We start from the raw sequence: 23,508 nt of genomic DNA on the forward strand, positions 1-23,508 counted from the left end.
CAAACCAACAAACAATGTCGAGGAATTATTTAAATAAAATAATCGCGATTATTGGAATGAACAAAAAGAGGAGTCACATCGTCATCATAACCCTCCTATAAAATCAAATACTATAGATTCTGCAATACAACACTACAACACTACATTTTTCAAAGTGATCAGCAGATCACTCTCTCATTACCCCTTCCTCCTTCTCCCCCCACAACACATTGGCAATGGAGCTTAAAAATCATCAATCTGATTGTGATGGTGTGTGTGGCAAGCTTGAAGAGATACTAGTATACATTACCATGTTATAATCATTATGGATGGAGTTCCATCTATCCCCAATACCTACAATGTATGATCACTCAATGTTTGTCGAACGTCGTATCATATAACCATTATACAATGATATTTTCATTTCACTCTCTCTAAAATTTTTGGTGGGGATATTAATACTTGCTTGCAACTGTACGGTACACTTTTATTTTAATAATATAATTATTGTTTTACCAATCTATTTATTTATTTATTATCAATTGAAAAATGAACCGATTCACTCTATCTATTTTAGTTATTTTCTTATCATCTCTTATCATTCATTCACATCAAACATTATCGACCCAAGCAAACCAAACATCTGTAAAATTGCCATCAAATATTAGTCTTGGAAACATCAATGTGAACATTACTTTAGATTCAAATGATCAAAAAGATGATCCGTAAGAAAGAATAACAATATATATATATATATATATTTTAATATTTGATTTACTAATACTTGAACAACCTCTATTTTAATATTAGATCAAGATATGATAAGAGAGTATCAGCATTGGTATTTAGTGGATCAAGTGAATTTTTAGAAAGTTCTATTACAATTGGACAAAACTCTATTCCTATCATTCTTGATACTTCGTCTCATCATGTATGTATTGATTGTATTGATTTACTTTTTATTATTATTATTATACTAACTCTCTATATTTTTCTGTATAGTTTTTAATTGCCAAAAAGAAGTGTACTGGATGTACTCAATTCCCTCCCTTTTACAAAAAATCGCCTGTTGGTGAATTTGTTCGTATGTTGGCAATCCAACTAACCACTCTGATTACTATAGTCATTAACATTTATATTTACCTTTAGAATGTGATTCTCAACTATGCCATTTAAATGGAAATACTTGTGAAAAGCCAAACAAATTTACTTCGCCAACTTGTGTTTTAACAACCAACATTGAAACTGCAGCAATTAGAGCCTATCTCATCAGTGATATGGTATCAGTCGATAATTTTAAGAATATTCCTGTTATCATCTCTGCCATTTATAGACAAACCGGTGATTTACCAAACAAGCTAACTAAACCTATTTTTGGTGTTGGCCCAAGTGTATGTAACAATAATAATAATAATAATACAAATTCATTCTTGATGGTAACCATTCATTTAAAGTAAAACTAAAAGAATGAATTTAATTTTAGTGTCAAGGATGTCCAGTAAGTCAATTAAACTCAATATTGACAACTCTAAAAAGACCATGTAAGCAACATAGATAGATTTTTAATCATCACTTGGTCCCTTTGATTTAACTTTTAACTTTCTATTTTCTATTTTTTATTTATTTATTTTAGATATCTTTGGAGTATCACTTGATAGAAATTATTTTGGAGGTATTTCATTGGGATCTATTAACCCATTATTTTATACTCATCAATTAAACTATACTACTATGGTTAAACAACGTGCATCCTATTCTATTCAACCATATTCTATGATTTCAGAATGGAATGGTCATTCGCTCAATATCAGTTACACTGATTTCAACATGTTTACCATTGAAACAACATTGCCACTTTCGTATTTACCAACAGCAGCATTCAACAAGTTTACTAAATTCCTTTCTGATTATTGTCAAGCTAAAAATGCAGCAACAACAACTTCAACCACTTCTACAGGAACATCCCCTTCTAATCCAACATCAACAACAACCAATGGATCAACAGGAGGATTACCAGCCAACAATCCCAAAGTACCAGCCTCTACCTCTTCATCCCCTTTATCACCTTCAGCTTCAACCACCACCAACAACAACAATGTGAAACCATCTCCATCAATTTGTTCAAGTTTAAATGTTTTATTTTCCAATTGTTTACCATCCTCCATGTTATCACCAGATCAATTCCCAACGATTGATTTACATTTTCCAGAAAACTTTACGTTGTCCCTCAAACCATCAAATTACTTTTACACGATTTCTCGTGATAACATTGTCTACCAATGTATTGGAATTCAAGAAACAAAAGATACTCATGCTACATTTGGTTTAAATCTAATGAGAGAGCTATACATAGTTTTTGATAATGATAGAAGTGTAATTGGATTTGGTAAAAAAAATTAATCAAAATAATAAAGAGAATGAAAATAGTAATAATAATTGTTTTAAAAATTTTAATACAACAGTATTTTCTTGTTTTTTAATTAGTTATTTAATTATTAATTTATTTATTGATTTATTTTATTGGTTTAGAAAAAATACTAGTATTTGATTGCTTTTTAAGCAGAAGAAGGTAAGAATTTATGAACAGTTAAATCTAGATTTTCATCCAAATCCTTTTGTAAAAGTTTAATCTTTTGTCTTGCGAGATGGTCAGAATCTGGACCAATGAATAAATGGAGAGGAGCAGGTCCTTGGCGATCACTAACTTGTTGGATGATTTCAGCAATCTTGATTGGATCTTTCCATTCTAATGATTTCAGATCTTCGGCGGCACTTGTATAGACTGTTGCATACTTGGCTTTCAAATCGATTGATGGTTCACGGATAGATGATTGGATCGATGATTGGAAGCTACCAATATTTAAAATAGTGACATTGATGCCAAGAAAATCTTTTACTTCAGCTGCATACGATTCGGTAAGACCATCCAAAGCAAATTTGGTGGCAGAATACGATCCAAACAATGGGTAGGCCCAAGTACTGGCACTAGATGATACATTGAATAGATTTGAGCCTGGCTTTAAATGTTTGGTGACATGGCTCATCACAGATGCACAAGAGAAGAAATTAATGTCAAACAGATTTTTGTAGTCTTGAATCGTGTGTCCTTCTGCGGGGCCATAACATCCAAATCCAGCATTATTGACAACGATATCAATTCTTCCAAATGATGAAACAACCTCTTCAACTGTCTTTTTAATAGCTTCATCGTTTAACAAGTCGTTCTCCAATGCAAGGAATTGATTTGGGTCATTGTTTCCAACTACCTTTAATAGATTATCTTTTGATCTTGAAGTTGCTGCAACTCTGTATCCCTTTTCAAGAAAGTATTTGGTAATTGCCAATCCTATACCTGAACTTGCTCCAGTAATAAATAATACTTTTTCATTATTATTATTGTTGTTGGTGTTGGTAGTCATGATTAATTGAATTTTATTATGAACAAATGATATTGAGAATGATTATAATTTGAGTAGATATATATATTTATTTGTTGAATGAACTAATGAATGAATGAATGAATGAATGATTGATGGTCTGAAGAGTTCATTTATAGTTTGAGGGATGCATTCCAATTTCGATACATGCTTTTACAAAAGAAGACAAGAATTCACCTATGAACCGGACGTACTCAAATGTGAAGGAGAGTGTAGGGTTAAGTTGGTTGTGTATGTTCCACTCAATCATGACTTTAGAATCTAACTGTGAGTGAGAATCATAAATATCGATATTATGTTGAAAATTGAACTAAATTTGGTATGAGATAATATTTTTAGAGAATGCCGTTCTCGTCTGGATCACAAAAATGGATGAAAGTTTTGAAGACAAGATATATATTATTTGTTGAATGAACTTTAGACTCTGTGTCCTTTGAATATTTATTTATTATTATTTATTTATTTAATTCTAACCAATTTTAATAATAATGAACTTGATAAAACTGAGAGAGAACTACAAACCATGGCAGCAGCTGCGGCCATTGGTGGAAGGGATACACCAAACATTAAAAAGAAAACACCAGCTGCAAGAGGAACGGCAAGACAATTGTAGACAAGTGCCAAACCGAAATTGATACGGATACGACGGAATACAACACGAGAGAGATGAATGGAACGGTAGACATCGGTCAATGAGTTTTTGAGCAAGACAATAGACGATGACTCGATGGCAATGTCAGTACCAGTGGCTACAGACACTGCAACATCAGCTTGAGAAAGGGCAGGTGAATCATTGATACCATCACCGACAAAACAAACAACGTGTTTGGCTTCTTGGAGTTGACGAACCTTGTCAGCCTTTTCCTTGGGGATGACTTCTGAAAAGATGTGGTCTTCTGCAATACCGACTTGTTGGGCAATGAATTTGGCTGCACGATTATTGTCACCTGTAACCATATAACATTCAATACCGAGGGAGTGGAGACGACGGATGGCAACTGCTGAATCTTCACGTGGGATATCAGAGATACCCATGATACCGGCAAACTGCCCTCCAAACATGACATAGATGACTGTTTTACCGTTGGTTTCCATTTGTTGAGCGTCAGTGACAAAGACTGGGTCGACTGCGACGTTGTTTTCTTTCATGTAGGAGAGGTTGCCAATCAAGACACGGTCCTCACCAAGAGTGCAGACCAACCCTCTGCCTGGAACTCCCTTAAAGTCTTGGACCATTGGGAACTTGATTTCTTGCTCGGTACGACCGTCGACGAGCTTGTCGGTACAGTACTTGACGATGGCACGGCCAATGGGATGCTCACTACCGCTTTCAGCAGCACCGACAGTTTGGAAAAAGGAGGCTTCGTCGGTCTGGCTGGTGACACGATAGTCGGTGACAGTCATCTTGCCAGTGGTGATCGTACCAGTCTTGTCAAAGAGGACGGCAGAGGTCTTGTGGGCAGTTTCTAGTGCCTTCCCACCCTTGATGAGGATGCCCATTTGGGCACCGACACCAGTACCAACCATGACGGCTGTTGGTGTAGCAAGACCAAGTGCACAGGGACAAGCAATAACAATCACTGAAATGGCAGCTAAAAAGGCAAAGATAAAGGGACTGTTTCCATTTCTCCAACCCTCTGGGTAAGAGTTGGTTGCACCGAGTGACATCCAAATGATAAAGGTGAGGATACCAAGAGAGATGATGAGTGGGACAAACACCTTTGATATCTGGTCTGCAAGAGCTTGGATGGGTGCTTTGGAGGTTTGAGCCTGTTGAACGAGTGAGATGATCTGAGAGAGGGTAGATTCAGAGCCAACTTTGCTGGCCGACACGTAGATGACTCCATCGAGGTTGACAGTACCACCAGTGACGACATCGCCGACTTTTTTGGTGACTGGGATTGATTCACCAGTCAACATGGACTCGTCGACAGTTGAGAGACCGTGTACGACGGCACCATCAGTGGGAACAGATGCACCGGGCACAACCTTGAGGACATCACCGTATTGAACGAGGTTGGATGGGATAGTCTCTTCAGAGACGACAGTGAATGCGCCGGTCTTTTCATCGGTCTCTGTGTAGACGAGGATCGACTCTTTGGACTGTAGATTCATGAGCTTGACAATGGCAGATGAGGTGTGTCCCTTGGCAATGTTTTCCAACCAACGTCCGAGGATGATAAAGGTGATGAGCGACGCACTGGTCTCGAAAAAGTGCATACCGTCAAACTCGGGGTTACCAATCTTGAGGATGATGGCCAGCACCGAGTAGACATAGGCACAGGTCGAGCCGACTGCCACCAACAAGTCCATGTTACCGTGCAAGTTTTTGAGTGCAGCCCAACTGGCACGGTAAAAGGTGAGACCCGAGATGAACTGGACTGGAGTGGCCAAGATAATACCAATCAACGATTCCCAGGGGAGTGCTACATTGGGACGTACATATTCCATGAGAAACATGACACCAGACGGTACGAGAACCATCGACAAGATGATAATGGGCAATGTAAAGATGATTGAAAAGATAAAGAGATTACGCCATTTTTGAATCTCACGTTTTCTAAGTAACGAGTCTTTGGCCTCTGAAGAATCCGGACTGTACAATTCAGTGGTGACTTGAAGGTCAGCTTGAAGCTTACGCATACATGTACGTGGACCAACTAGAATAGAGTCACCGTGAATCTTGAATACTCCATTGGCAAATGTTTCAGTGTCGTCTGAAGCAGCGGAAGTGGTAGTAGACTGAGCATCCTTGCGATTATTGTATTCAACTGACGTCACTCCATTGATTGATCCAAGTAGTTTGGCAATTTCATCGTCACTTTTACCATTGCTAACGGTTACGGCAAGGTAGAAAGTACCTGGTTTGGCAGTTTGAAGGATCTTGGTTTCATAGCCGAGGTCGTCGAGTGCACCAATAATGTCTCGGATCTTGGCAATCTCTGGATGATAGGTGACTTCAGCACGCTCGGCCAAAAGGTTGACAGAGCATTCAATGACACCTGGTACTGCCTTGATACCATATTCAACAATGGCTACACAACTGGCACAAGTCATTCCATAGACACCGACAGACACTTGAACTGGCTTTTCAGTTGGATTACCTTGTACCTTGACAGAGAAATTCTCCATCTCAATACCGTCGCCAGCAGATGATTTGGGAATTGGACATGCCAAGGACTGTTCTTCATCTTGGTCAATATCAATCAACAAACTATTGTCTGATAATTGACGATTGATTTTGAATCCCAAGCGTTGGACTGTCTTGATGACTTGTTGATCAGAGATGGTACCAATCAGATGAAGAGTCTGTGAATCAAAGTGAATGTCAGCTTTGACAATACTCTTGTTCTCCAAGAGGATGGTTGTAATCTTTTTAGAGCATCCAACCTGACACTTTAATCCCGACAATTGATAGACTCTTTCATTATTTCCAGGGGGGTTTGCAACTTCTTTACTAATTTGAATTGGTTCTTCTAATTCATCTCCATCCTAAAAAAAATAGAATAGAAATAGAAATATAGAATTAATTAGTCATTTGAATTAAACATATATTTATATTTATATATTATTAACATACAATTTCATTTAATGTTGATGGTGATGGGCATTCTTTGGATTGAACGGCAGCTACTAGTAAACGGAAATGATTGAATACGCCGAGAATAGAGAATATGGATCTTTCAGAGCTTGTAGAGATCTCGACTACACGGTTTACAATGTCATACGAGACAGCGATGACTTGGGAGAGTTTTAAGAGTGCTTGTTCTATTTCTTGGGCTTGTCCTTGGAGTTGAGCGAGGTTTGGTACAAACATCTTAAAGTCACGATAAGAGAACAACGATGACATGGAGCAACATGATTTCTTTTCCTTGGTGGTACCAGAACATCCACAAGATGAGCAATCTGAGGATGCTACCGATGGAGAGACGACTATTTCTGGGGCAGCAGCAGTAGAGGCACCTCCAGTAGAACTATTGGCTGGTGAGCAACATGACTCTAGGTCAAGGTCTAATGTAACCTCAGTCACCGAGTTGATTCGACCCAAAAGATCGTTACATAGACATTTGATACATGAACAACCACAACTATTGCTAAAGTTAAAGTTTGGTTGAGGTAAAATAATCGATTCCATAATAATAATATTGATAATAATAAAGTATTTCTAGATTTAATGACTGTAAATCATAAACCATTTTTAAAAGAAGAAGAAGAGGAAAGGGAGATTAATATATTAATCTTTTTTTTTTTTTTTTAAAGCAATGAGAGGAAGAAGAAGAAGAAGGAGAAGAAGAGGGACAGATCATCTGATATAAAAAAAGAAAAGAAATTTTATTTAACAACACAATAAAACAATTATACTATAACAATAAACAAACTAGTTAAAAAAAAGAAGAGGATGAAGAGTCGAAAAAAAAAATGTAAGAAGATGAAGAGGATGAGGAGGAAGAAGAGGACGAATGAAGGGATGAGGACGAATGAAGAGGATGAGGACGAGGATTAAGGAAGAAGATGTGGATGAGGATGAGGAGGATTAAGGAAGCAATCGCAAAGTATTACAATGAAGAGGAGGAGAAGATGAAGAGGAATATCAAATCGACAATGAACAAGAAGAAGAGGAGGAGGAGGAAGTAGTAACGAAGAGGATGAAGGGAAGGGGATGAAGATTAATCTTGTGTTATTACCAATTTAAATAATAATTTTGTTTGTTTGTTTTGAGTAACTAAGTTAGTTGATATTTATAAATAAGTGTTTGTGTGAAGAATTGAAATGGTTAAGATCAAGCAGCTGTGCGCACGGGTCATTGAGAGAACCAAAACAGAAAATTCAAAAAATAATAAAAATTAAAATAAATTAAAATTCTATGGAACGTTCGTTCTATTCCCAAATGGATAATAATACTTTAGTGACAACGAATCAACTAGTTAGTGATATCAATTTATAATAATAGTACAGTAGAGGTCATATTTTATTGATTGATCGATCGGTTTCATTTACTATTTTCGACACCAGACATACCAACAATCAAAGATACAACCAAATTGCTTACAGCAACATCTACAACATGAACAACATCCATTTTCCTCTTGTTGTTCTTTCTTCTTTTTCTTGTCTTGATCGTCTTTATCATCCATTACTCTTGTTTTAGGTGGACATATGATATGATGTCGACAATAAACATTGCCTGACTCGGGATTATCTCTTTCATTGGTACATCCATACACTTCACATCTTTCTATTGGTTCGCTTGATCCCAATGCGTTGGGTGTTTTTATTGATGAGGAAGTATCACTGTTGTTGGTTGTATTATCTCCTATGATGTGGTGAACCTGTTCTTCTCCTTCTGATGACATTTAACTATACTTCTCTCTCTCTTTTTCGTCTCAAACTGACCTTTTAAATGTATGTCTGAAAAGCCATGACCAAACTGCTGATGGCACTGAGAATCGGATGATGCGAATGTGTTAAGTATTGTAGTGACTTTTTTTGTGTAGACCTCACTACTTCCAAAGCATTATTCATTTTGTTCTCACTTTTTAGTTTTAGAAAAGAGAGAATACATTACATACAACTACCAACTATTATATTATATTATATTATATTATACGATTACTATTTTATTTATTAATACTATTATTATTTAATCGTCATCACCACAACAACCTTCACAACAACCAGAACAACATTCAGAGCAGCATTTACCACATTCTTGAGCCCTTTCATTGCGATCATCTTTCTTTTGTCGATTTTTGTTCTTATCCTTTACTTCTTGTGTTTCGACAGTCATCATAACTTGTGGTGGAGGTGATATATGTTGACGACAGATATTGTAGCCTGGTTCGGCAAGGCCTGGACATCCTGTCACTTGGCATCGATTGACTTGTGGTTGTGGTGGAGGTAACACGTGTTGACGACAGATATTGTAGCCTGGATCAGCAAGGTTTGGACACCCTGTCACTTGACATTGATTGGCGTGTTGTGGTGGAGGTTGTGCGTAGCCTTGTTGTGGAGGATATGCATATTGTTGTTGTTGTGGTTGTGAATCTGCACTGTATGATGGGTATCCGTGTGCATTTGGTTGTGGTTGTGACATGTTTGTTTGTTTGTTTATCTATTCAATACTCCTACTACTATCCCTCTCTTATTTTATCTGTATGTGAAAGTCTCTGTTTAATCAAGTCGACAAGGTTGGTTGATGTGCCTCTTGTTGTTTACATGTAACTTGAAAACACAAGAAGCAAGGGACATATCTGGGTTGTACATGTTTGTGTTCCGGGTTCACAGACATGATCACAACCGATTCAACAACAACAACAAAAAATCAAGATATATTTCAAAAGTCGATGAAAAAAAGGATCACCCGACTAAATAATACCTAAACGGTAACGTTTTACAACCGATTGAAATTTCAATCTCTTGCACAAATATATTTATAATTTTATTTGTCTACACACACAAACAGATAATAATAATAATAATAATGATGTATCATCAAAATAATGATGAGACAATATAAATGGTGGCTAGTTAGTTTGGTTTACACTATTGTGTATATTATTTTTTATATTATTAATTAATTATATTATTAATTAAATGTCATGTCATCAGTTAAAAGTATATTCACATTGTTGGCATCATTAATAGTATTGGTTGTATTACTATTTTGTAGTTTTGTTTATTTATTAAATAATGTTAGTGATATTCAGAGACAACAAAAACTAAAGTTGCACCAAAAACATTTAAATGTTGTTGATTTGAATAATAATAATAATAATATTAATAATAATGTATCATTGGAAAAAACAACAAGTAGTAATGTGACAGTCGTGACAAACCCCTCTTCTACTCCCTCTACTCCCTCTACATTATTATCATCATCATCTTCTTCAACATCCTTGTCAAAGTGGGATCAATTGATTGACCAAAGTTTGATGAATAAGAGTACATTATTTATTTGTGGTAAAGAGTTTGGACAGACTTCACTGTTGGCAAGAAAATATTATTGTGGTGATAGTGTTGGATGGACGGAATGGACAAGTGACGAGTCATTGTTGGAGCAATCAAACGGACAAGTATACTTTGGTGCAGATGTATCTCACAGGCTCTACACCAACTCACATTCTCCCAAGACTAGGGATAGGGATCCAATCAAGATTGATGAACTTGCATCGAGAGCTGTCAGAGTGTATTTCAATCTAGAACCACCTGATTCACCCATCTACTCTGCTTGTGATCGGTCAGCTCGGTGCATGGGACTATTCAACTGGTCAATCGGATGGCAAGATCGCGATGTTATTAAATTACCTGTATTCTCTAGAAATGGATTATTGTCATTGGAAGAGTCTGGAGCGGGAGGATATGATTTTAATTACTATAAAGATTTACATTCACAAAAGAGTCATGATAGACTTGTCTCATGGATGGCATACTCTTGTAGTAATGAGACGACTGACAAGCCATTCCCTCGAACTCTCTATGTCGGAGAGTTAATGAAACATTGCAAAGTTGATAGTTATGGAAGATGTCTAAACAACAAGGAAATGCCGGTTGGCGGAGACCGCAACTCTCAAAATGCATCGCTTGTCAAGAAAGAGGTTATCTCTCAATACAAGTTCTACCTTGCATTCGAGAATACCAATTGTCCAGGATACATTTCCGAAAAGATATTTGAGTGTTATGTGGCAGGAGTCGTTCCAGTCATCTCTGCACACCCATCTGTGCATCGCCAACTGCCACCCGACTCTTACATAGATATGGAACAATTTGATAGTATCGGGGATCTAGCAGCCTATCTAAACTATCTCAATTATAATACAGACTTGTACAGCAGTTTTTTCAATTGGAGAAGAGATCCTGAATACATCAAACAATGGATCGATTCATTCCCATCGACCAGATATGCAACCATTGCTTGTCAACTACACAAACATTATCTATCCTCATTCACTACAACAGTTTCAAACAAACATCCTTCTACTTTTACTCCTCCAACACACCCATCATATTCCATTAAATATGATGCCAAGGATGCCTCGTCATGCTACCAACCATTTGTAAAATATTTAAATAAAAAATAAATAAATAAAATGTTGATTAATTTAAACTTTTTCAAAAAGTGTAGAGGTGAAGATCGTCACACAGTTTAATGACTCATTATTAGTTTTAAAGATATAAAGAGTAGAGAGAATGACAGCAGAAGTAATCAACAATAAGATAGATTTATCTATTTTAAAGGGTCTAGAAGACTTTCAAGTAAATTGGTGTTATCTATCAATCTTTTTCATCGTATTTGATTATGTTTTCAATGTATATCTTAATATTAGACAATCTAGAAAGTTAAGGATCACAAAGATACCTCCTCAACTCGATGCTTACGAAATAACTACTCCTGATCAATTCATCAAATCACAAGATTATGGTTATGATAAACTGTATGTAATCATAACTACATTTGATAAACCTAACATATTATATTAACAGACAGACTTCTTGATCATTTTACTTTATTCTATTTATAGTATATTTTCAACATTCCACATGACATTTGGTGTTGTAACCAATGTACTTTCATTTATGTATGGTTTAAATCCTTTAGTATGGAAATTATCAAAATGGATTCTTAACAATCATATTTATGAAACTGATAATGAGGTATGATGACGACATTGATAACGACGATAATGATCAAAAGATAGACCTATCACAGTCAGTACACTTATTAATCTCTTTCTCTTCTTATTTATTTATAGATTATAATTTCAATTGCATTTTTGTTTATTTATTCATTATTCAATACTATTACTGAATTACCATTCAGTTTGTACAAGACATTTGTTTTGGAAGAGAAACATGGATTCAATAACACTACAATTGGTCTTTTCATCAAGGATACCATTATTTCATTGTTATTGATGGCTGCTATTGGACCAATCATTATTGGTGTTATTGTTTATGTCATTCAAGCAACTGGTCCATTGTTTTGGTTATGTATGTAGAGATAGATAGAAAAAAAAGGTAGATTTAATTTGACCAATTATTTATAATTATTACTCTATACTTTTTTTTTTTTTTTAGACACTTGGATTGTAGTATTTGCCATTTCACTTATTATGATGACCATTTATCCAACACTTATTGCACCATTATTCAACAAGTACTCACCAGTTGAAGGAGAATTAAAGGAATCAATTTTAGCACTTGCCAAGCGTGTCGATTTCCCAGCCACCAAATTGTTTGTCGTCGATAATTCAAAGCGTTCTGGTCACATGAATGCCTACTTTTATGGTTTCTTTAAAAACAAGCGTATTGTTTTGTACGACACCTTGATCAAGGAACTTGAAGAAGAGGATGTCCTTGCTGTACTTTGTCACGAGTTTGGACATTACAAGATGAGTCACACTCTTAGATTAATGGCACTACAACAAGTTTACATTCTTGGATTCTTTTACTTGTTTGGTCTCTTTATGAACGATGTCAAACTTTTCAATGATTTTGGATTCCACCAAGAGACACCAGTTTTCGTTGGATTATTATTGTTTGGTCTCATCTTCCATCCAGTCTCTCAATTATTCTCTTTTGTTGTTCATATTTTCTCTCGTAAATTTGAATATGAAGCAGACAAGGTAAATATTTAATCTATTTCTACAAACCAAAAAAGACTATTAATATTAATAATTTTTTTCTTCTATTTTTAGTATGCATTTGACTTTGGATATGATTTATCAAATGGTTTGGCTAAATTACATATTAAGGATAGTTCTTCTTTATTGGTTGATACAATGTATTCGAAGCTTCATTACAGCCACCCTACTCTTCTTGAGCGTCTCGATTATATTAAATCATTAAAAGCAACATCATCCAAAAAAGAAAAATAAATAAACACAAATAATATTTAAGTTAAATGTTTTATTGAACATCATCATCATCTATAGTTGGTTGTTCATCTAATGGTTGATAACTCCAAAATGGTATTTGATCCTTTTTATAATGTAAATAAATGGGAGGATATTGACTATCATTTTCATTTAATTTTCTTTGTTGAATGATACCACCAAATAATGATGTTTTGCCAACTAATAGCACTGATGAATTATCGACATCCAATCTTTTAATGGTAGCTTTAAACCATGGATATGCTATTACAAATAAACTTAATTCTTCTATACTCGATTGATTTATAACTTGATCCAATCTAAAACTAATAGGCATACTTGAATCATAATGGGCAAGATGACATTTTAATTTCTTTAATTTTTTGGTAATAATTGACCTCCACTCTTTGTTTCTTGTTGATCAATATTATTACTAGTATCATTATTAAATATTTGAATAGTTGAAATTGAAAATATTGGCACATTATTAATTTGATAAGATGATGGCATTAGATAATCAAATCGTTCAAGTGAAGATGGGATTATATTTGAATGCCCAGTTCCTTGTAAACCTATATAATCGATATATCTAAGTGTTGGTGGATAATCTATCGATAGATTCGATCCAACTCGTCCATTCCTATGAGAATAACTAGTTATAGTTAGATGTTCCAATTGTTGTGGTAGGGTGATAGTGTCAAGGTATTCTGTATTTGGTATTTCCATTTTGAGTCTTTTAATCATGTTGGGGAGATAGTCTGGTGTAGTAGGTCCCTCATATCCACTTAGAGATAATTCGGTCACAGTCGATGGTATGGCACCTTTTTCCAATATTGCATCACCTTTGAATGTGAGGCTAAGTTTTCCAAGACCCTCTTTGGGAAGGAACCCTGGTTTGATCGTTCGTGTATTGGCAAGTTCCAAGGAATATAGTGATTTGGGCAAGGTGACACCTTGTTCAAAGTCAATAAATCCTAGTATGGATAGCTCGCAAAGATTATCTGGTAGAAACCCTGGTAGAATACTTCCAAAGCAATTTCGTTTGTCGAGATGGATCGAGCGGAGAGATGACGATTGTGATGATTGTGGCAGACTAAACATTGTACTTGTAAAGTTTCCCACACCTAGCTTGAATGATTCTAGTGCAACAAGGTTTTGCATATTGAATACGGTCGAATCTTCCAATAGCCACTCAATGTCGAGACAGAGGCGGACGAGATTGGGTAGCGATTCGAAAAAATCACCTTGCAACGTATCGACACCAAGACGCAAGTCGGTTAGTGTTTTGGGGAGCACACATCTACCCAGATTATAAGCCCGCTCCAAGTATAGGGTGGTGAGATGCTGTAGCGTTTCGAGACCGATCAAATTGCATGGTTGTGGGACAATGTCGTGAAAGATTAGCGTTTCAAGACGAGATGGAAGCGTTTTACCATTGGCATAGATGGTTACCAACAAACGGAGACTTTCCGGTAGTACACCCTCTGCAAACCCAATACCTTTGTGCCAAGCATTTCCATGGTCGTGTGAATAGGGTAGTATTAAGTGTTGAAGATTGGGTGGATAAAATGATGCTGGAAAAGCATCATAGTCGAAACTTTGTGTAAAGAAGATGGTTCTAGTTGATGGTGGTATCTTGATTGTGTTGGCTACTACTTTTACATCTTCAATCGATATCTGAACCGTTGTAATACCATCTGTCACATGTTGATTGAGTAATGGTATACTACTAGTACTATCATCATCAACGTCATCAGAGATGTATTGTTGATTTGATAATGCATTGTCAAATAATTGTTTAAATGATCGTAGATTGAATTGTAGTAAACTATTGACTATCTTTACATTTAAACGTCTAAATGAACCTGAATAATCACATATATATTTTGTATGTTTAAATGCCAATCTACTACTATACTGTTGTCTAATATGATAGAATAACTTTTTACAAGTTAATAATAAACATATCAAATCTACATTATTATCAATCTTTTCTATTATATTTAATATTAATAAATTTGATAAAGTATTAATAGTACTAGTAGTTGTAGTGGTGGTATTAGTAGTAGTCGTTGTAGTTGCACTACTACTACTACTACTACTACTATCTGTTGTAGAATTATCCATTGATCACACTGAACAATCTAAATAAAATTTGTTTTTTTAGTTGATTTATAAACATATAAATCAAAAGAAGGAAATAATATTTATTTATTTATTTATTGTTTAATTTTTGTAATTGATGTTGGTATTGTTGATATTGTTTTTGTTGAGCTTGTTGTTGTTGTAATTGTTGTTGATATTGTTGTGGGAATTGTTGTTGGTATTGGAGATACTGTTGGTGTAGGTGTTGTTGGTATTGTTGTTGATAGATGAGATACTGTTGGTAGTGGAGATACTGTTGTTCTTGAATTTGGGAAAGGTATCCTCCGGTTGGTGGCGATGGCACAATTAGATGTCTCTTGAAATAACTAATAAATTGCTTTGGAATTTCTTGTAACGATGCTTGCGCGATATCTACATAAGGAGCTGTTGTAGCATATGGAATAAATTGAACAACGTTTCTAGCTGCTCCTGGAATTGGTTTACCACTAAATTCTTCTTGAACTGCTCCAAATGGTCCATTTCCAACTCCCATTCTAAAATAATAAACAAATTAATTATTATACTATTATTTTCTATTTTTTTAAAATTAGTTTCATACATAATAATTGATAATGGTAAATGGGAAGCATGGGCAATTAATTGTTTAGTTTTATCAATATCAGTGATAGAGACGGCGGTAGTGACAATCAAGAGAATGGTGTATTTTAAAGGACCGGCTAATCCATTTTGTACTTGACCGATTGCCTTTTCAAGAACATGAACTAGGTTGGTTGAAGGGGCTGGCATAACCTTTGCAATATTCTCCTTGTATATTTTGTGGACTTGGTCAATACCACCGGGCAATTGATCGGGCCCACCAATATTCATTGGGAAGCAGTGTGAGGGTGGAGATGCACCATCAACTTGTCCACCAAAGCCATAGAATGGTACTTGACGAATAGTATCATATGGTGTCAACACACGACCAATTGACATGATCGCATGTTCGAATTGATTTAAAGTACCATACTGCAAGGCGTGTAATGGACCAGTAGAAGTAGTACAATCAACTGCAACCATCATACCAATTTGACATCCACCAACTATGAAATCCAATATATTGTATGGATAACAACTTTTGTGTACAATACTTTTAAAGTGACAAACTCCACTATTAACATACCCCTTTTTACTCTCTTTCTTTTTTTGATTTACAATTGAAAATGATGGTAATTCTTTTACATGTGCTAATGTATTAAATGTTGTCTAAATTAATTAATTAAATATATTAATATTACCATTAATATTATTGATCAATAAATATATATATATATTTTATATACATACTTCAAAATTACCAATTAATTCAGAAGGAGTTGGAGCTTTATTCCAATCCATAAATTCAAATTTAATTGGATTGTCTAAGCGACCATCACATAGATCATCAGCTGACAACTTTACCTTTTCATAATGAGGGTCTAAAGTTTTCTTTTTAATATCACTAATGTATGCTTGATTCCAAACAAGTCCATGATCATGTTTATAAATCTTAAAGAATGGATCACTCTTTCCAAAGAAATCTTTCTTTTCAAGCTAAAATTTAAATTAAATAAATCAATTAGAGAATACTATTATTATTATTATTATTATTATACAATATTGTTATTTTTAATCATTACGTACATTTTTACAAGCAATTTCAAAATGTAACTTTTGATGAGATCTTGGAGAGAATTCAGCTTTGATATCAATAGTACCTCTATAAACTTGATCAACAGATAAAAGTTCACTTTGAATTCTTCTAGAGGGATGATAAATAACATCGGCCAATGTCAAATCGAATATACCATAGACATGTAATTTAGAGAGTTCACTGTAATTGGTTGTTGCTTCACCATTACAAACTACTATTCTCAAAGGTTGGATAGCTTCGAATTTGTAGTTTATATTTAAAGTAACCGTGAATATTGGATTGAGTACATTATGAACCTTTTCAGTTGCACCAATTAATACATAAGCATCAGGTCTTTCTCTTTCTGGTTCATAAACTAATACTCTTGGATCTAAAATACATTAAATAATAAATAATAATAAATAATTTAACAAACAAACAAATAATATAAATATATATATATATTGACATACCAAACTTTGATGAAGAAGAAGTATCTAAGATTTTATGATAAACACAACTGAATGATAATTCAATATTGATTGTTTTAAAGAGTGGTTTTATCATTTCTTTCTTTCTTTCTGCTATATATATATAACTAATGTAGTGTGAAGATAGATATATAATACAAGTATAAGTTATATTAACTTGTATTTATAAATGAAGGTCTCGACTGTCCGTTACACTCGACCACCTACCGATGGTCGTTGATTCTTGAGGACCAGATTCTTCTTATTAGATTCCATCATTTTCTTGTGTGTGTGCTGTGACTTTAGATATTTTACATGATAGAGAACAGTTCGGAATACCGAAAGTAGTATAGTAGAGTAAACAAAACTAAAAGACCATCACCCCCTTTACTTTTAGGTGTCTATAAATTAAAAAAATAGATTAGAAACTTTTAAACCAAGATATTTTAATATCTTCTTGATTTTTATTTTAGTGCGTATTCCCATTTTGTACACACTGTGGTTTGGGGCCATTAAAGTGCTTGTGCAAGAGAAGAAAACAGAAACTAATGGAAATACAATACAACCATTAAATTGTTAATTCTTTTTTTGGTTAATACAATAATAAATAAGTATGGATATTCATTTTAATTGTTCCAAAACATTGATTGATTAATTAATTCAAAAAATACAATATATTTTCGTAACTATTGATCAATTGGTTTGATCTCTCTGTTACTATTACTATTGGTTGTGTTTTTTATTAAAAAAAAAAAATTAATTGGCAGCAACTTCGACAGCAGCGGCAGCAGTGGTTGTTTGGTCGTTGTTGCTGGATGGGATGTCTTGTGAGTTCAAGACGACAATAGCTTCCTGTATCTTTTCAGAAAGCTTGGTTTGATCCAAAAGGTCTATCAAAGAATCAAAACCTTGTTGGATGGCTTGGGACAAGATCATTCCGGTGATTTTGGGTGCCTTGTCAGACTCCTTTTCCGAAACGATATTGTAAATAAATGATCCAACGGCATCTCTAACATCTTCGAGTGTCATTTTCTTTAATTCTTCAACATTGAGTGATGGTGAAGATTCTTCTTGTGATGGGGAACGGGATGGTTGTTCATCTCTCTTGGTGGCTGGTGAGGAGGCGGTGGTGGTGTTGTTGTATGGGGTATTGGTTGGGCTACGTGGTTTTCTTGGTTGTTGTTGGTGATGACTATATCCATTGGTTGATGGTTTGATCATATTGCTATTTGGTTGTTGTTGGTTGTTTGGATTTAAACTAATTGGACGATTTGATTTGAATGGAACTTTTCCACGTGGTTGTTGTGAGTTTTGTTGTTGTTGAGATGGTGATAATTGTTGTTGTTGTTGTTGTTGTTGTTGGGCAGCAGCAGCTGGATAATAGTGAGCTTGTTGGTATTGATATGGACCACGAACATATGGCATATACATGTAGGGATTTGGTCCTTGAAGGGAGTCAGATGGAATACGTTTCTCTTTACGACTGTTGGACAAGGATACAACCAATGCCTTTGTGCCAAAGACATAACCATTCATCTTTTCAATGGCAACAGCAGCTTCCTCTTGAGTCGAGTAGGTGAGGAAGGCAAAGCCACGAGACTTGATCTTGATGCCCAAAATGTTTCCGTGTTTGGCAAATTCTTCACGAATAATCTCTTTATCAACTTCCATGTCAATATTATTAATAAACAAGGTTAGGTTTTGTTGTTGTTGTTGTGAAGTTGATCCGTTTTGTTGTAAAGAAGAAGAGTTGATATGATGATTGATGTTATTATTGTTATGATTGTTATTATTGTTATTTAATTCGTTAATTAATTTTTGATTCTTTTCGATTGATCTTTCGACCTTGTTTTTGATACGATCAAAGGTGATTTGCTTTGAAAGGATGGTGATGGCCTCGGTACTTTCTAAAAGTGCTTGGGCATCTTCTGATGTTTTGAATTCGACAAATGCCAATCCCTTTGGCTTTCCGGTTGGATCGGTTCTAATATTACATGACTCTATCTCACCAAATCTAGACAATTCCTGTTGCAACATTTCAGAGGTTACATTTTCATCAATATTTTTAATGAATAATTTGTTTTCATTCTTTTTTTCCTTGAATCTTTCAACCTTTGATACAAATGGTTCAACAATACTAATAAAAAAAAAAGAAATATAAATATATGTTTTTTCTTTTTTTTTTCTTTTTTTTTTCTTTTTTCTATTCTACATACATTGGTTTACCTAAAAGAATGGTACCATTAACTTTAAGGATAGCTTGTTCAGAAGATTCTTGATTTTCAAAATGAACATAACCATAGCCCTTTGAGATACCCTTTTCATATTCGATTTTGCATGAAAGGATGTTGCCATAGGTGCTAAAAGTGTCAAAGAGGAGAGCATTGTCAACGTTCTTTTCGAGATTCTTGACAAAGATGTTTCCAACATTGGATTTACGCTTGGTTGGGTCACGGTGTGACCACATGATACGGCATGGACGACCGAGAATAAGAGAGTAGTTGAGGGTGTCGAGTGCACGCTCGGCATCCACAGAGTTGTAGAAATTGACATAGGCGTATCCAAGTGAACGGAGGGTTGCAGAATCACGACAGACATGAATAGAGGCAACGGCTGTGCGTCCAACCTTTGAAAAGAGTTCGGCCAAAATGAGTTCATTGACCTCTTGTGATAGATCACCAACGTAGAGTGAAGTGAATTGGAGTGGGGGTGGAGGTGGTGGCGATTGGTAGTGACCAACTGCTGGATGCATTGGACCGTGGTATGGTTGCATCATCATTGGATGATGCATGATCATGTGTGGGTGTGGGGCGTAATGTCCATTGTTGTGATGATGGTTGTTGTGGTTGTGACCGTTGGTGTTGGTGTTGGTAGCAGTGCCATTCGAGTTGTTGTGATGGTGGTGATGATGACCACCATGGTTCGTAGACGAGGCAGAGGAGGAGGTGGTGGTGGGCGACGATGACGACGACGACGACGACGAAGCAGCATTCACTGGAGTTGAGTTGGATAGGTTTTCAACTGCAGCATTGTCTGGAAGTGATACGACAGATTCAGTAGTATTTTCAATTGATGAAACCATTGTGTTTTTGTTTTTGTTTTGTCTTTAAAAAAAACTAAACTATTTAATTTAATTTTGTTTTAAATTAACAAGATGATAATGATAAGATTAATATTTGGTCTATCTATTTTGGTTTTTTTATCAAAATTATAATTGGAACAAGAATATATATATATGAATATTATTTGTTTGTATTTTTTCTTTTTTGTAAATTTAGTTGTTGGATTTATCTTTTGATTGTTGTTGATGATGATGATGATGATGTACTATGGTGATGGTTTTGATTCCTTTCTTTTTCTTTTTTGGTATAAAAGTAAACAACCAACAGCCAACAGAGATAGATGTATAATAATAATAAATTGTAAAAAAGGAGTAGTAGCAGGAGTAAGATGTTGGTTTCAACACACCCCACCCAATCTGCTTTAACTATAGTAGTGACAATGGCAACCAACAACAACAAAACATTCAAAAACAACAACACCTATAATCACGACAGCCACACCCCCACCACCAGCTCCAAACCCTGCACTTTCTAATTTGGTCCACCTATATATTATTTTGATTATCTTGCACACACACACACACCACTCTGCAATCTATTTGTAAAAAAGAAAGAAAGAAAGAGAGAGAGATAGAGCAAGCATTGCCATTGTCAACAAACACTCTCTCTCTTTGTAACTATGGTGTGTGATGAAGAGTCGTTGTTTTGGTTGGAACAATATTTCTCTCCATCTACTGCTGATGACCTCTGCTGATACTGTATAAATATATTGAGGGCATTGAATTCACTGCCAGTGGCCATTGTGTGGTTGATGGGATTGGTGGGTTGTGGTGTGGGGAATAGAAAGAGAATTCATATGCAATTTAAAAGGTTAAAGGGGTTTGAATCTCGCTGTAAGGTTGGTGTATATATATATGATCTAACTGGAGTGGTTGTAATATGATTGATATTATATATTATATCATTGATTATAGGTTCTATGTGTTTTTTGTTTGTCAAACTACTTGATCATGATTAATTATAAAAATAGAGTCAAGGTTTGATTTGGAGTGAAGAGGAAACGGGATATTAAGGAAGAGGGTTGTATCTATCTCTGAAGGGAAAACAAGAGCAATAGATATGGTTATGCTCTCCCTGTCCAACAAAATATATACTACTTTACAATCAATCATGTGATTTTAAAAATAGCCTATGATCACGAGTGTATTCGAATGGGTAATATTATTATTATTATTATATATGATGATGATGATAACTACTTAGGTTTGTGGTGTTGAGTAATCTTGTTGAGTGTTACTTGGCAATGAATGAATGAATGTTATTGACGAAGGGGATAAGGAGAATTGATTATTATTCTTCTTTTTCTTTTCTTTCAACCGATTATGATGATTCAAATCCAAAATAAATCTTCTTGATGACTACTTTACTAAACTACTACTACTATAATTGTCCAACTACTACTAATTTCTATTAATGACTTATATTAATAGAGAGAAGGGGATTGTTGGTGTATCGACTAGTTGCTTAATAAGAGAGTGAGCGAAGTGCTGACTTTTGATGTTCATTGCAAAGAGAGAGAAAAAAAAAAATTAAAAAAAAAAAAATCTTTTGGCTCTGTCCTCAAAAAGTTGGAAGACGAAGAAGAATCAATAAAACATAAAGACAGATATATGTAATTAATTTGATATATCTATCTAGAGAGGAGAGGAAGGTTGTTGTTTATAAATATCAGATGATTCTTTATTTTTATATATCGATTATATGTACAAAGAAAGAAAGATCATAACTAAAATATTATTAGCTAAGTTAACAGGAGGAGGGGGATAGAGTTCGGTGGTTTGGTATTATATTATTATTATTATTATTATTATTATTATTATTTACTGATACAGGATATATTATTGGTTGTTATTATTATATTATTGGTTATTATTAGTAAGTAGGTAGTAGGATGATATAGTTTCATTATTATTATTATTAGTATTTATAAATTTACAGTAGGTGAATGGTGTGGCTGTGATTAAGTTGATATTATTAATAAGGTGAAGAGTATAGTATAGTATAGTATGTACATGAAGTGATGATTTAGAATAATTGACATTTTGATTTCTTTGTTGGTTTGGCTGGTTGTTTGGTTCTTATTTGTTTTACAAGTTGTTCGAATGCTTGGCTAATGTTGAGTTTGGTCTTGGCCGACGTCTCGATAAACTCAACGTCGCCCCATTTCTTGCAGAGTGATTCGGCATCTTTACTGCTGACTTGTCTATTTGGTTCCAAGTCACATTTGTTACCAAGAACAATCATTGGGATCTTGGATACTGGTGCCTCCTTGACACGACACACTTGATCCTTCATTGCTTCAAGTTCATAGAATGTGCTCTTGGCAGTAATACTATACACTAAAATGAAACCTTGACCATTTCTAATATACAAGTCTCTCATTGATAAAAAGGTTTCCTAAAATAATAATAACATTATAAATTAGAATTCAATTGGTCATCACATGATTTTGGTTTGGCAAATTACTTACAGTTCCAGCAGTATCCATAATTTCCAACATGAAATGATCATTTCCCATTTCAATTGCTTTTCTATATATATCTTCAATGGTGGGATCGTATTGATCGACGAATTCACCATTAACATATTGGATGGTGATTGCCGATTTTCCAACTGACCCACTGCCTAATAAAACGATCTTTAAATTTAGCATTGTTGTTGTTGTTATTATTATAATAAATATTATTATAAAAGAAGGGTATGTACAAAATAGAATTATTTACAGAATTTATATATATACAAAAAAAAAATTGTTGGAATTGAATTAAAACAACAATGATTAATTAGTGCACTTGAAATTAAATATAAAGAAAGAAGGAGAGAAAGTTGGAACTGTTTGGAACAGGTTGGTTGGATGGTTTGATGGGTTGC

At 34.7% G+C, this 23,508-nt stretch overlaps 9 protein-coding genes across 9 annotated transcripts; 2 read left to right on the forward strand and 7 right to left on the reverse strand.

Annotated features, from left to right (window-relative positions):
- Positions 1-215: 215 nt before the first annotated feature.
- On the forward strand, positions 216-2,471 carry DFA_03249 (uncharacterized protein; the record flags this gene model as incomplete). Its single annotated transcript, XM_004362797.1, has 8 exons — positions 216-249; positions 557-704; positions 790-910; positions 982-1,063; positions 1,129-1,370; positions 1,463-1,520; positions 1,613-2,365; positions 2,464-2,471. The coding sequence occupies 8 exons, from the start codon at positions 216-218 to the stop codon at positions 2,469-2,471; spliced, it is 1,446 nt and encodes a 481-aa protein (XP_004362854.1).
- Positions 2,472-2,534: 63 nt separating this feature from the next.
- DFA_03250 (uncharacterized protein) lies at positions 2,535-3,398 on the reverse strand (the record flags this gene model as incomplete). Its single annotated transcript, XM_004362798.1, has 1 exon — positions 2,535-3,398. One exon carries the CDS (start codon positions 3,396-3,398, stop codon positions 2,535-2,537), a length of 864 nt encoding a protein of 287 aa, XP_004362855.1.
- Positions 3,399-3,875: 477 nt separating this feature from the next.
- DFA_03251 (uncharacterized protein) lies at positions 3,876-8,770 on the reverse strand (the record flags this gene model as incomplete). The annotated part of the gene is made up of 3 exons (XM_004362799.1): positions 3,876-6,908; positions 6,997-7,510; positions 8,436-8,770. The coding sequence occupies 3 exons, from the start codon at positions 8,768-8,770 to the stop codon at positions 3,876-3,878; spliced, it is 3,882 nt and encodes a 1,293-aa protein (XP_004362856.1).
- Positions 8,771-9,057: 287 nt separating this feature from the next.
- DFA_03252 (uncharacterized protein) lies at positions 9,058-9,510 on the reverse strand (the record flags this gene model as incomplete). Its single annotated transcript, XM_004362800.1, has 1 exon — positions 9,058-9,510. The coding sequence occupies one exon, from the start codon at positions 9,508-9,510 to the stop codon at positions 9,058-9,060; it is 453 nt and encodes a 150-aa protein (XP_004362857.1).
- Positions 9,511-9,916: 406 nt separating this feature from the next.
- On the forward strand, positions 9,917-13,262 carry zmpste24 (CAAX prenyl protease; the record flags this gene model as incomplete). The annotated part of the gene is made up of 8 exons (XM_004362801.1): positions 9,917-9,966; positions 10,087-11,470; positions 11,652-11,848; positions 11,936-12,068; positions 12,167-12,404; positions 12,492-13,039; positions 13,112-13,197; positions 13,238-13,262. The coding sequence occupies 8 exons, from the start codon at positions 9,917-9,919 to the stop codon at positions 13,260-13,262; spliced, it is 2,661 nt and encodes an 886-aa protein (XP_004362858.1).
- Positions 13,263-13,322: 60 nt separating this feature from the next.
- On the reverse strand, positions 13,323-15,415 carry DFA_03254 (uncharacterized protein; the record flags this gene model as incomplete). The annotated part of the gene is made up of 2 exons (XM_004362802.1): positions 13,323-13,552; positions 13,723-15,415. 2 exons carry the CDS (start codon positions 15,413-15,415, stop codon positions 13,323-13,325), a joined length of 1,923 nt encoding a protein of 640 aa, XP_004362859.1.
- Positions 15,416-15,503: 88 nt separating this feature from the next.
- On the reverse strand, positions 15,504-17,612 carry DFA_03255 (uncharacterized protein; the record flags this gene model as incomplete). The annotated part of the gene is made up of 5 exons (XM_004362803.1): positions 15,504-15,927; positions 15,993-16,639; positions 16,721-16,966; positions 17,057-17,436; positions 17,519-17,612. The coding sequence occupies 5 exons, from the start codon at positions 17,610-17,612 to the stop codon at positions 15,504-15,506; spliced, it is 1,791 nt and encodes a 596-aa protein (XP_004362860.1).
- A 659-nt stretch (positions 17,613-18,271) lies between these two features.
- On the reverse strand, positions 18,272-20,597 carry pabpc1B (RNA-binding region RNP-1 domain-containing protein; the record flags this gene model as incomplete). Its single annotated transcript, XM_004362804.1, has 2 exons — positions 18,272-19,652; positions 19,732-20,597. The coding sequence occupies 2 exons, from the start codon at positions 20,595-20,597 to the stop codon at positions 18,272-18,274; spliced, it is 2,247 nt and encodes a 748-aa protein (XP_004362861.1).
- A 2,065-nt stretch (positions 20,598-22,662) lies between these two features.
- On the reverse strand, positions 22,663-23,290 carry DFA_03257 (Ras GTPase; the record flags this gene model as incomplete). Its single annotated transcript, XM_004362805.1, has 2 exons — positions 22,663-23,034; positions 23,108-23,290. The coding sequence occupies 2 exons, from the start codon at positions 23,288-23,290 to the stop codon at positions 22,663-22,665; spliced, it is 555 nt and encodes a 184-aa protein (XP_004362862.1).
- Positions 23,291-23,508: the final 218 nt, after the last annotated feature.

The sequence above is a fragment of the Cavenderia fasciculata genome, assembly GCF_000203815.1.
Source record: "Cavenderia fasciculata unplaced genomic scaffold Scf_Dfasci-G-b-205a01.r1-3, whole genome shotgun sequence".
NCBI lineage: Eukaryota > Evosea > Eumycetozoa > Acytosteliales > Cavenderiaceae > Cavenderia > Cavenderia fasciculata.